The sequence below is a fragment of the Phoxinus phoxinus genome, assembly GCF_949152265.1.
Source record: "Phoxinus phoxinus genome assembly, chromosome: 24".
In the NCBI taxonomy this organism is placed as follows: Eukaryota; Metazoa; Chordata; class Actinopteri; order Cypriniformes; family Leuciscidae; genus Phoxinus; species Phoxinus phoxinus.
In genome coordinates, this window is record NC_136899.1 from 20,523,451 (window position 1) to 20,536,841 (window position 13,391).

A 13,391-nucleotide genomic window follows, 5' to 3' on the forward strand; every position below is an offset into this window, starting at 1 on the left:
CACCTCCTCCAGAAGAGGCTGAGCTGCCCCCTGACTTTCTTCCTCCACCACCTCCTAGTTTTGCACCTTACGGGGGAGACTCGCTCCCCCCACCGCCTCCACCACCAGCTCCTGCACCGGCTGCCCACCCATCCGGCTCCCTTCAGTTCCACCCCCTCCTCCTCCTGGTCCCCAAAACTTTGCATCTGCAGGTGGAGCTCCACCACCTCCTCCTCCACCCCCGCCTCCACCACCAGCTCCTGCACCGGCTGCCCACCCATCCGGCTCCGTCAGAAAAATGCCTCCAGCTCCACCAAAGAGAACTACACCTCAACAAACAGCGCCCCCAGGTGGCGAACTCATGTCAGAACTGATGACAGCGATGCTGAAAAAGCGCAGTCAACAATGATCTTGAAGACAGATAGAGATAATTGACGTGTTTTTGTAGTTGGACTGAGGAACTGACCGCCAAACAACCGTTCTTGGCGTGACATTGACACACATCTTTAATTCTTTTGATGTTCAATATGCTTGTATTACACCACCAGACTAAAATATGTAAATACTTTGTACTTACGCACATAATCAGATTATATGTATTACAAATATCCTATATCATCATTGCTAATGGAATGTCAGAATAAATAAGGTTTTGCAAAGTTAACTGTTTAACAGATTTTGGCATGCCTAATTGTTAAACAGGAGTAAACGAGATGCATGATGCAAGTTTTTTGCACTTTTGTAGAAATGCAGAAACAACAATTTTACAAAAGACATCCATGTCCATTGTTCATATATAACGTGCATGTATGTACATATATACACTCTAAAAAATGCTGGGTTGTTTCAACCCTGTATTTTGGGTAAAATATGGACAAACCCAAACATTGGGTGAAACATTTAATTAAAAAATGTAACCCAACGGCTGGGCTTGTCCATATTTGACCCAAAATTGGGTTGAAACAACCCAGCATTTTTTAGAGTGTAGCGTTGAACTATACATCCTCCAATCAGATCATCCATTAGGAAGTGTGATTACAATGTCATAAACTATATTTTTGGTTCAAGTGATGCTGAAATTTGTGATTTTCATTCGACCCTGAGTTAGGAAGAACAGCTGACCCTCAGCTGCTGAGCCCAGGATGGAGGTTTACTGGCATATCCGGCTCTCTCGGCCTCTTCCTGCTCCATAAACGGCTCCATTAAAGTCTTCTGCAACAGTGCCACCTAGAAATACATCAAAAATACTGTCACCTAAGAAAAAGACAAGCCATAATGGTCTGTCTGAAGATGTTACATTGCATGTATAATTGTCAAGTCTTCATTCCACAGTAATATATTAAAGCAAATACTCTATGATATATGATAAGCATGATCATGACAGCATATTAGTTTGACATCACATGTAATAATACCTCTGAAAAGTCATTTTTCTCTGCTTTTCTGATAGCAGATTCAGCCATCCAGTTCCTCAACACATACCGTGGGTTTACTCCTGAACAATAGAAAAATTACACATAACATTAAATACAACATAACACATCGTTAAAAAAACATACACTACCGTTTAAAAATGTACAGTCAGTAAGGCTTTAAAAAGAAATTAATAATATTATTCAGCAAGGATGCATTATAAGGGACAATACAGACATTTAAAATATTACAAAAGATTTATATTTCAAATAAACGCTGTTCTTGTGAACTTTATATTAATCAAAACATGTATCAGGGTTTCCACAAAAATATTAAGCAGCTCAACTGTTTTCAAATGTTTCTTGATCAGCAAATCAGCATATTAGAAAGATTTCTGAAGGATCACGTGACACTGAAGACTGGAGAAATGACCACAGGAATAAATTACATTCAACTGAACAAATATATTAATTACACAAATACTGTATATTCAAATAGAATAATTTATTTTATATTGTAATAATATCTCATAGTATAAGAATATCTTGTAGTAATACAAAATTACTGTTTTTATGGTATTTTTTATTAAACAAATGCAGCCTTGGTGAGCATAAGAAACTTCTTTCAAAAACAAATCTCACCAATCCTGAACATTTCAACGGTAGTCTGTTACAATATATACACACATAATATATAACATTGCATCATATAACATATACAAAAACATACCTTTCATTCTGTGCTGCCGTGCTGCATCTGAGTCACTTATTAGCCTGTAGAAGACGATTAAAACACAGTGATGTTCATTTTTAATCCTCTAAAGAGTTCGAGTTTACATTACAGCAACATTACCTTGACAGACGCTGTAAATACAGCTGAACCCAGTCTCTGAAATGCTTGTGTGATGAGAGGTCTGAAAGAGCCCACTATGACTGTCAAGAGAGACACAGTCACAGTTAATGGACTCAAATCATGATTATGGATATTGCAGCCGCTGTGGGAGTGAATGGAGAGGAAACGTACCGGAGCAAAGGATCCCTTCTGAAGCTGGGACAGGGTCACTTCACTCAGTTGTCTGAAAGTCATAGTGAAGTCTGCTCCAGTGTCCTCCATTAGCTCAACACATCACACAACAGAACAACATTATATGGGTCATTCTCAGAAATGCTGCCATTTGTGTGATCTACTACTGATTTAACACGATACTGAACTCAACTAGTTTTGACAGTTTGGCCATTAAATATATAATTCTAAAACAAAACCAATTAAAAAAAAGTTTATAATGAAAGTGTGTGTGTGTGTGTGTGTGTGTGTGTGTGTGTGTGTGTGTGTGTGTGTGTGTGTGTGTGTGTGTGTGTGTGTGTGTGTGTGTGTGTGTGTGTGTGTCTTTCTATAACGGTTTACTGATTCCTTACTTTTTTTTACAACAAAAAAATAATAATAATTCTGTCACAAATGACACAATTTCTTGAGAATGGCCAAAGAACTTTATCACATGCATTAATTATATTACAATTAGAGAAAAAACAATCCAGCTAATATTTACCTTTAGAAGAAATGCAATCACATATGAATCCTTTTCTTCATTTCCCAGAAAGCCCAACTTTGCTTTGAACAGCTCATGAAATCTATAACAGAAACAGTAAAATGAGATCAGGAACGACTCAGATGAACACAGTGTATATTGTCTAATGTCATGCTCACCTTTGATGGTAGATTTGTGGATACTCTCTCAATATTTGCTGAGATCTGAAGTAAATGAATTGACACGAATCACCTGTTTTATTCCCATTAACAACAAGAAATATAAAACGATCTCTTACTGTGAAAGCTGATCTGAGGTCAGCAGTGGTTTCAGAGCTTCTAGAAGTTTCTGTAGATTGAACAGGCCGACATTAGCCTGCGCTCCTATACTGTACCGGCCCTCGTCATCAGACGTGTTGGGGACTAAATCTATACAGAGGAAACAATGCAGTAGCAATAACACTCATTTAACAATACAATTATTATATGTTATTATTATGGCTGTCTGTTTCACTTTAACTTAGAATATAATAAAGTAAAATAAAACAAGTAATGGATTAAAATATTATGCAATTCAGCATGCCCCTCAACCAATGTATATAAACTAAGTATTTACAAAATTTATAGTAGATCTAAAGTAGCTACTATTCATATAATTTCCCTCCACATTTGCAGTATTGTATATGTATGTATATGTAGGCATGTGTATGTGTTTGTTCTCGTATATTGTTTATGAGGACACAAATGTGTATAATGGCATTGCAACTTACACAACTTCCTGTATCCTCATAAAACAAATGGCTTAAAAAGATGGATAGGTTTAGGGGTAGGGTGCAGTGTGTGTGTTTGTGTGTGTGTGTGTGCGTGTGTGTGTGTGTGTGTGTGTGTGTGTGTGTTTGTGTGTGTGTGTGTGCGTGTGTGTGTGTGTGTGTGTGTGTGTGTGTGTGTGTGTGTGTGTGTGTGTGTGTGTGTGTGTGTGTGTGTGTGTGTGTTATAAGACAAAAAGCTTAAAAACTAAACATATAGGAAGATGATTGCTAATATAATGAAAATGTAAGTTAGACAAAGAAACATACTTGGGTCATATGATTCCATAAATCCAAATGGGCCATAATCAAAAGTGATAGAAAGCAGACTGAAGTTATCCGTGTTGCAGACTCCTGTGTGAAGATGCAGATCATGTTGTTGTGCATTTTGCATATGAAGCTCAATCTATAATAATAAATATATGTGATAATAACTAAAGTAAAGCAGAGTAAACTAACCATGAGCAAAACCAACCGACATCCAGTGGGCGATTAAATGTGCCGTTTCATTCACCACTCTAGAGAAAAACACCTTCACACAACATGAAAACCATTCAAATATAGTGAGACTGGTCAGACAATATAAAATAATCTTGTATTACTGTATAACTAAACAGCAGAGAGACAGATACTCACCACATACTTGTCAGGGTCATTTGTTGCTATAGATTTAAAATGCTCTTTAATTACAAAGTCCAACAATGTCCTGAAAATTTAAATTAAAATTAAATTTAAAAGCAAATAAGAGTGAGAAAAAAATATTACCCTCCCAAGTTAAAGTTCATATACCGTAGGACATCTAACTCTCCAGTTCTGGTTAATATCTCCAGTGAACCGATACGAAACCAGGACTTGGCCAGACGCAGAACAACCGCTCCTGACGGATACAGAGAACAATCACATAAAGCTGAGGACGGATAAAGAACTTAGTTACTCTATTTGTCCAAATCTGATCGTATTTTACCTCTTTCTTTTATGACACTGCCGTTATAAAACGGATCCCTCCAAACAGGTTCCTCACTCACAACCAGACTGAGGCATAAAAATGGCAAAAGTAGAAATAAAAATAATATTCAACACCAAACATTTGAATGTGATAAATACATATATTACTCTTCTTGTGCATGTCCATATGTACCTGAGGGCTCTGCTGGTAGGAACTCCCAGAAAGTGCATGGCTTCACTGCACAGGAACTCCCTCACAGAGGAGCGAATCACAGCCCGTCCATCACCAGACCTGCACACAAAACATCATGTACAGCAGAACGATTACACTACTGCCAGACGGAGACACACACACTACGAGTCATAATGTAAGATCATTTACAACTAAATATATCTCAGAATTACTTAAAAAGCATGTAAGAAATATTGAGCAGCAGGAACTGATATTCACCTTGAGTATGGTGTCTTTCCTGAGCCTTTCAACTGGAGTTCCCATCTTTCACCTTTTCTGGATAAAAAAGAGATTGTGTAACGCTCTAATACACTATCTAACGGTTAACACTTGTCACAGTTCTAAACTGAGAGATGTCATTGTTCAGACATGTTTAAGCATTAAGTGAGAATTAGATTAAAAAAATGACAGAATCGTCTATTTGCTGAAAAACCAAGAAGTATAGATCACATTTTCCATTCTTTAATCTTAAACAACATTATGGGAAAGTTGACATGCATTACAACAGAAAAGTCACATATGACAATAACAACTGATGATTTCTGTTGAACGCTGATGGAACGGGATGATTTTTTCACCTGTTTGTGTATTCACCCAGAAAATGTGCTCTTCCATCCCCCAGCTGTCCGGCCCAATAACCAAACTATAATAATAATAACACATGTTTGACATGTTTGCTCTGTTGTCTTATGCCATCGCTGTCGGGTTTGAAATGACGGTCAGTTTTACCTGATGGCCGCCGTATCTGTGTGCCAGTGGAACAGAGCCAGGAAACAGTTTCCCACCACTGACACAACGGACAAACTCTTCATTCTGAATCACAGACTCATTCAGATCCAAAATATTCCTCAACACATCCTGAAATACACAAAAGAGACTGAATATATGCAGAAACAACATTTTTAAAAAAAATACTGTGGTGGTACCATGGTGCAGTTTTGTTTTAAAGCAGTTTTCTCAGACTGTGATCCTCAGACCACTGGCGGTTCTGTAAAGGAGTCCAAGTGGCCCATGAGTTCATTAGCTGATTAAATGCTTTATGACTGAATAAATTAATAAAAGTATAACTGACAAGACAAGACAAAAAAAAAAAAAAAACTGAATGAACTGAATTACTGTAATTAACTCAATACAATAAATGAACTGTTTGAGACATAATTAATTTATGATAAAGTGTCTCTATTGTAAGTGTTTGGTCCACTTGTATTTTTCTGTTTCTTAAATTACATAAATACACAGTTACTGCAACACTATCACGGTTTTACTGCAGAGAAGCACAAGTTTTGATGAGTGGATCGATGGTTCTCTTACGTAGAGTTCTCTCGTACTGCGTCGAAGAACGCTACGGGAAAGATATTTCTTTGTCGAGATTGAAGCCAAAAATTAATCCTTAATTTTGTAATATTGTAAAACGCTTTTCTGAAGCATACAACCTAGGCGGAGCAATACAGCTCACCCATTGGCTGCTCTGCCAGAAAAGCACAGCCTATGCGAGGCCAGGACGCTGACCAATGAGGACGCTTCGCGCCCTTCTGCGTCACCACCCGCCCAAACAGGCGTGGCCTAGGCCTATAAATACGAGCATAGCTGTCTAACACGCCGATTTTCTTAAATTCACGAAGCTGCACGCATCGTTGGATTGGATTCGAGCCGCCACAGCCGTTTGGATACAAGCACCTCAGCAGGACGCGCCTCTTACCTGAAGCCGCTGGTCATCGCCGCCTTCAGCCGCCGTTCCCTGCTGCGCTTCTCCGGCGTGGAATATCCTTTACATTATGTGTGTGTGTTTTGTGTGTGTGTTCGCCGTCGCGTCACACAGTTTTTCCACACTAAAAGAGCCGAGCGTCTTTTTCAAGATGTCTCGCACCTCCTGTGGCTCGTGTAGAGCCCCGCTCAGCGACGGGGACCACGTGCTTGTGTTTCCTGCCTGTGAGTATCATGCAGCTTCAGCTCCTCGATGGCGGCTGCCATCACTGTGATTTGATGCCTACGGTGACTCTGCGGACTCGCCTGGCGTTCATTTACTGAAGCTGCACCCTTTTCCGCCCGCTGTAGTGCCGCGCCGTGAAAAGCGCCGTGCTCAGCGGAGCCCGGAACCTCCCTTCACCACGAGATGCTCGCCGCTGCTGCCGCTAGCTTCTCCGCCCGCTTCGCTCGACTCTCTGACCGACGGACAAGGGCCGCTGTGTGCCGCCGCGTCCGTCATGGATGAGGAAGATGAAGCCGTGTCTGTGAAGGACGACTGCTGTTCTCTCCTCGCTTCGGGTAGCGAGGGATGGGCGAGCTCCGAGGATCTCCCCTCCCCCGCCGCTCGTGAGCGTCGACGGAGAAAGACCAGCATCGATGCGCTTACCGGCTGGATGGCTGCTTTTCTGCAGAGGAACGTACGTTACCGTCCTCACGACCCGCGCCTTTTTCTTCCTGAATTCACGAAGAAATCGCGGAGTCCCGGAAAGCCCCGTTTTCAGCCAGGATGCGCATTTCTGCTTCGAGGAAAGCTACAGTGTTAAAATCCCGCCGCGGCCGGATTTCACTAAAATGTCTCGCTCGCACAGTCCCAACATTCGCGACCGTGCCAGTGTATTTTGCAGTCACCAAATCGGCATCAATGCCCGTTTGCCTGCACACAGACGCCGTTTTCATGACGCCCCAGGTAAATCTGAAAATGTATTTACTGGTGTCCCGGCCACGGCCGATGGTGTAATGTGTGTATCCGTAATGCCCACGACCTAGTGCCCATTCGTACACACAAGCACAGCCCTACACAATACAGGGCTTGCACACATAAAATCGACTCATGTCGGTTGTGCTTCACATGTAAGTTAGTGAACGTGCCCGCTTTTCAGTGCCCACAATCACTACACACTGCATGTCCCGTGGTTTCTGTAAAAACGAAACGAATGCACGGTCAGTCGGTTCTGATAGACAGTACTCTCTGTGCTACACGGTGTCCCGGCCACAGCCGATGATGTAATGTGTGTATCCGTAATGCCCACGACCTAGTGCCCATTCGTACACACAAGCACAGCCCTACACATACAGGGTTTGCACACATAAATCGACTCATTTCGATTGTGCATTATATGTAGTGAGCGTGCCCGTTTTCAAGCGCCCACAATCACTACAAACTACATGTCACACGGTTTCTATGAAACGAAACCAATGCACGGTCAGTCAGTTCTAATAGACAGTACTTCCCAGTGCTATAAATGTACCCGCGTTCACGCACCCACATTTATTCTCAAACATGCCGAGCCGTACGGGGCTCGCACCGCGCGCTTTCTCTTTCACCTGAGAGAGCTGAGAGCGCGCGCGGGCTGCCCGCTCGATTAAGCGCGCCCCCGCATCACGCTGCAATGGCGCCCATGTTACAGCACACGACTGCTCTCGTGTCGCCGCCATTTCGCGACCAGAGCCCGGTTTTTCAACCCGTGCAAGCACAGCCCTGAACAACACAGGGTCTGCACACATAAAATCGGCTCATGCCGATTGTGTTTTACATGTAGTGAGCGTTACCCACTGCCAAGTGCCCACAACCACTACACACTGCACGTTCCGCGGTTTTCTGTAAAAACGAAACTAACGAACGGTCAGTCAGTACACAAAAACAGTGTTCCCGGTGTTATAAATGTGCCCGCCACCAAGCGCCCACGTTTATTCACAAACATCACGTGCCCTACGGGACTCGTCCCGCGCGCTCTCTCTCGACACAGAGAGCTGAGCGCGCGCGGGATGCATACTGTGTTAAACATGCCCCCCGCCTCACACGCCACGGCGTCCATGTCACAGCACACGGTTGCTCTCGTGTCGCCGCCATTTCGCGACCAGGGCCCAGATTACATTCAACCCCTAGTCACACGTGCAGATGCATGGGAATGACTTCCCGGGGTCTCAGAATGGGTGCTAGAGACTATAAAAAGAGGCTATTCGCTACAGTTTCATCGACGCCCTCCCCGTTTCACGGAGAAAGTCGAAACTACGGTGAAAACAGAAGTAGCACATCTACTTCGAGCCGAAATAGCGAAGCTATTGAGCAAAGGGGCCATAGAGCCTTTATCTCAAGCTCAGAGCGAAGGGGGTCTGTACAGCAGATATTTTCTGGAACCGAAAAAGACGGGGGTCTCAGACCCATTTTAGATCTCAGGCATCTGAACAAAGCGCTGACAAAGCGAAAGTTCAGAATGCTCACGACCAGAGCTTTCCTCGCGCAGATTCGCCGAGGAGACTGGTTTATGGCAATAGATCTGAAAGACGCGTATTTTCATACAAATTGCGTCACGTCACAGGCGATTTTTGAGATTCGCCTTCGGGGGCCAGGCATATCAGTACACAGTCCTGCCATTCGGCCTGTCTCTAGCACCTCGTACATTTACAGTGTGCATGGACGCGGCGCTGGCACCCCTGAGACTCCGCGGCATTCGAATTCTGAATTATTTGGACGATTGGCTGATTCTAGCTCAATCACCTTCAGAACGCATCCGCCACAAGACCCTAATTCTCGATCACCTCGAGTGCTTAGGTCTGAGAGTCAATTGGGAGAAAAGTTCACTGTTTCCCAGTCAAAGGATCTCCTTTTTAGGACTGGATCTGAACTCACTGTCTATGACAGCACAGCTGTCATCACAGCGCAGGCAAAATACCCTGCAAATGGCGAAATCCTTCCTCAGCGGCCACATAGTGCCACTCAGGAGATTTCAGAAAATGCTGGGCCTCATGGCCTCAGCCTCAACAGTGCTGCAGTTGGGCCTGCTGCGCATGCGCCCACTACAGTTCTGGTTGAGAGCGCGCGTACCGCGCCGAGCATGGTTACACGGTCGTTATCGCCTCAAGGTCACTCAGGAATGCATTTCAGCCCTGACACCATGGAGAGCGTCAGACTGGTACCGGTCAGGTGTAAGCCTGGGGACTTCCTCGAGCCTGAAGGTGGTGTCCACGGACGCGTCCACCTCAGGCTGGGGAGCACTGCTCGACGGCAGTCCGCTCTTTGGCCAGTGGTCAGAGCGAGCCGAACTACCGCACATAAACTGCCTGGAAATGATGGCAGTGGACTTTGCGCTGAGGCGCTTCTGTCCCCGGATAAAAGGACACCACGTCCTGGTCCGCTCGGACAACATGTCGGTAGTAGCCTACATAAACCGCCAGGGTGGCGTGAGATCCCGGAACCTATTCAGGTTAGCGGAACGCATACTGGTGTGGGCCCAGCACAACCTGCGCTCGTTAAGAGCAATGCACGTGCCAGGCCACTTGAACGTAGGCCCGGACAGACTCTCACGGAACAACGTTCCTACGGGAGAGTGGTCCCTACACACACAGACAGTGCGTCTGCTGTGGAAAACGTTCGGCAGAGCGGAAATAGACCTGTTTGCAAACCAGGAAAACGCTCATTGCCCAGAATTCTTTTCGAAGAGCGCGAACGCGCTGGCCAGAGTCTGGCCCCGCCGCCCGCTCTATGCTTTTCCTCCTGTCTCACTCCTGCCTCAAGTGCTGGAGCGTATCAAGGAGAGCGGATGCTCAGTACTGCTAGTTGCTCCATTCTGGACGAATCAGACCTGGTTCCCAGCTTTGATGCGATTGAAAAGTACTGCCCCGTGGCCGATTCCAGTGAGGAGAGACCTCCTCTCACAGGCCAAGGGCTCGATTCTGCATCCTCACCCCTAGCTTTGGTCCCTACACGTATGGGCCATAAACGGGTACCCGCTAACCTCCCAAGAGGAGTGTTAGACACGATCGAACAAGCTAGGGCTCCGTCTACTAGACGGCTCTACGCTTCCAAATGGTCGGTGTTCTCTGGATGGTGTTCAGATCAAGGTCTGTCACCACTTCAGTGTGGAGAACCGGAGATTCTCTCCTTCTTGCAAGAGCTATTGGATAAGGGAAGAACCCCATCCACGCTCAAAGTCTATGTGGCTGCCATATCAGCGTTCGTTAATCCAACGCTTGGCCGTTCACTAGGCAGGAACGACCTGGTGGTCCGCTTCCTGAGAGGCGCCAGGAGGTTAAACCCTCCAAGGCCTCCTTCAGTCCCCGTTTGGGACCTTTCTACAGTGTTGAACGCTATGAAAGGGGCCCCTTTCGAGCCTATTCACTCAGTTGACATGAAACACCTGTCTCTCAAGACCGTGTTTCTTTTGGCTCTCGCTTCAGTGAAGCGTGTGGGAGACTTGCAAGCGCTCTCAGTGAGAGCTTCTTGTATGGAGTTCGGGCCAAACGACTCTATAGTCGTATTGAAACCGAAGCATGGGTACGTGCCTAAGTCCCTCAACACACCGTTCAGGGCTCAGGTCATCTCCCTGTCGGCCATGCCGGCCTCAGAGGACGGAAATAGCTCCCTTTGCCCGGTCAGGGCATTAAGAGCTTACGTGTCCCGCTCCGCTGTTTTTCGACAGACGGAGCAGCTCTTTGTTTCGTTCAGCGGGCACTCCAAGGGACGAGCCGCAACGAAACAGAGTCTATCTCGATGGGTAGTGGACGCCATTGCGCTAGCCTACGCATCTAGAGGCTTGGAATGCCCTTTGGGCATCAGAGCACATTCCACGAGAGGCATGGCCTCTTCATGGGCTTGGTATAGCGGAATCTCGTTACATGATATCTGTATGGCGGCAGGCTGGGCCTCCCCGTCTACATTTATTAGGTTCTATAACCTAGAGGTTCCTGCGTTGCAGGCTAAACTGCTCTCGGTCTAGAAGACTATGTATAAGTGTTCCTGCCCCGCGCTGCGGCCCAGGTCACTTCAATGGTAATATGTACAAGTGCTCCTGCCCCGCGCTGCGGCCCAGGTCACTTCAATGCCTAATATGTATAAGTGTTCCTGCCCCGCGCTGCGGCCCAGGTCACTTCAATGTTTAAACATCACTCACTGACAATGTGTCCCATGAGCATGCTATTACCCTTCATATATATCTATATTTACATATATATGCTATTATGCCTTAAGAGGCACTACTATAAGGGATGATGCTATTTTAGCCGCTCTCCCTATACTTCTTGGGGTAGGCGCTTGTATACCAGGGCGCGCGCGCCCTTAGGTGTCTGTGTCGATCCAAGAACACGCACGGCGGTTTGCATAGGGTTCCCGTAGCGTTCTTCGACGCAGTACGAGAGAACTCTACGTAAGAGAACGTACTCGGTTACTAACGTAACCTCGGTTCTCTCTAGGAGAGGGAACGAGTACTGCGTCTCATGCCGTGTGTGTCCACGCTGCGTCGCTTCATTGACGAAAATCGGCGTGTTAGACAGCTATGCTCGTATTTATAGGCCTAGGCCACGCCTGTTTGGGCGGGAGGTGACGCAGAAGGGCGCGAAGCGTCCTCATTGGTCAGCGTCCTGGCCTCGCATAGGCTGTGCTTTTCTGGCAGAGCAGCCAATGGGTGAGCTGTATTGCTCCGCCTAGGTTGTATGCTTCAGAAAAGCGTTTTACAATATTACAAAATTAAGGATTAATTTTTGGCTTCAATCTCGACAAAGAAATATCTTTCCCGTAGCGTTCTTCGACGCAGTACTCGTTCCCTCTCCTAGAGAGAACCGAGGTTACGTTAGTAACCGAGTACGTTTTATTGACCTGTGACACAGCAGCCAGTGTCAGGGGCTCTTTCAGAGGAGAGGGCTGAGACTCAGAAAACACACATCTCTTCACAGTACGAATACAATTACCATCAACCTCATCAAGAGGGAGAGCATCTGTAAAACACACAGGAAGTGATTAAAACATAGTCAACGTGTAAAATAGCATGTTGGGACTCGTATCTGTATCTTACCTAGTAGTTTATGTGATAATGCCAGTGGTATTTCTCCACAGTGTTTCACATTGCTATAAAAGTGACTCTTATCGAACTCACTTTCAATCTCACAGAATTCTTGTTCGTCCCTAAATGTAGCGACGGCGACGGCCGATAGAAATACAAATAATGTGAAACCATGTTTTGTCATTACATCAAACTCACGGGCATATTTTTTTTTTACTATTCTTCCTGTACTTCCTTACATCACGTAACTAGAGGAAAACATCGGAACTGTCACACAAACAATCATTCTTAATTCAACCAGAGGGCGCTCATCGGCTCAAACCCCGACTGCTCCACGCCATATTCGGGACTGTTTTGTCTTTTTGGAAATGCATGCGCGTTATAAACCATAACCGATTAAAACCAATAATTGTATGGGTTATACGCTGTCGTAAAAATGGAAACTCTCGGAACTTTCTCACTATAATGATTAAATAAGCGTCTCTAGTCTAGCCAATGATCAGAGACGACTGTGATTGGGCAACCCCCAATCTGTGCTGTAAAAAGAAACAGGTACCATGTGACCAGCCGACTTATACTTAAAAAAATACTGAATACTTAGAAAATTATAAATACTAGCCTACTGGGGAAGATTGAAATGAATGTAATGAAAATGTAATTTTTTTAAATATAAAGATGTTTTAACATGGTTTAATTTTCTTCCCTTCCAATTTATGTGACAGAATGCATTTATTACAATAAATCTCAATA

The 13,391-nt window shown here is 44.9% G+C and overlaps 1 protein-coding gene across 1 annotated transcript; it reads right to left on the bottom strand.

Moving 5' to 3' along the window:
* Window positions 1-218: 218 nt before the first annotated feature.
* On the bottom strand, window positions 219-12,861 carry LOC306992621 (protein adenylyltransferase SelO-like). Its single transcript, XM_079601743.1, has 19 exons — window positions 12,654-12,861; window positions 12,458-12,576; window positions 5,629-5,757; window positions 5,478-5,542; window positions 5,119-5,175; window positions 4,861-4,959; window positions 4,687-4,754; window positions 4,512-4,599; window positions 4,359-4,428; window positions 4,182-4,254; window positions 3,993-4,076; window positions 3,216-3,345; window positions 3,097-3,141; window positions 2,939-3,020; window positions 2,416-2,508; window positions 2,245-2,318; window positions 2,122-2,165; window positions 1,395-1,474; window positions 219-1,206 (listed from the first exon to the last, which is right to left on the bottom strand). The coding sequence occupies exons 1-19, from the start codon at window positions 12,823-12,825 to the stop codon at window positions 1,084-1,086; spliced, it is 1,695 nt and encodes a 564-aa protein (XP_079457869.1). The 5' UTR covers window positions 12,826-12,861; the 3' UTR covers window positions 219-1,083.
* Between the last annotated feature and the right edge of the window lie 530 nt (window positions 12,862-13,391).

Bases quoted from the DNA above. Each gene is read 5' to 3' on its own strand.
- LOC306992621 (XM_079601743.1), bottom strand. From the start codon at position 12,825: ATGACAAAACATGGTTTCACATTATTTGTATTTCTATCGGCCGTCGCC. The intron at 4,429-4,511 runs GTATATGAACTT...TTAAATTTTCAG, and splicing joins GGAGAGTTAGATGTCCTACG to GACATTGTTGGACTTTGTAA. The intron at 3,346-3,992 runs GTATGTTTCTTT...TCCTCTGTATAG, and splicing joins TATGGAATCATATGACCCAA to ATTTAGTCCCCAACACGTCT.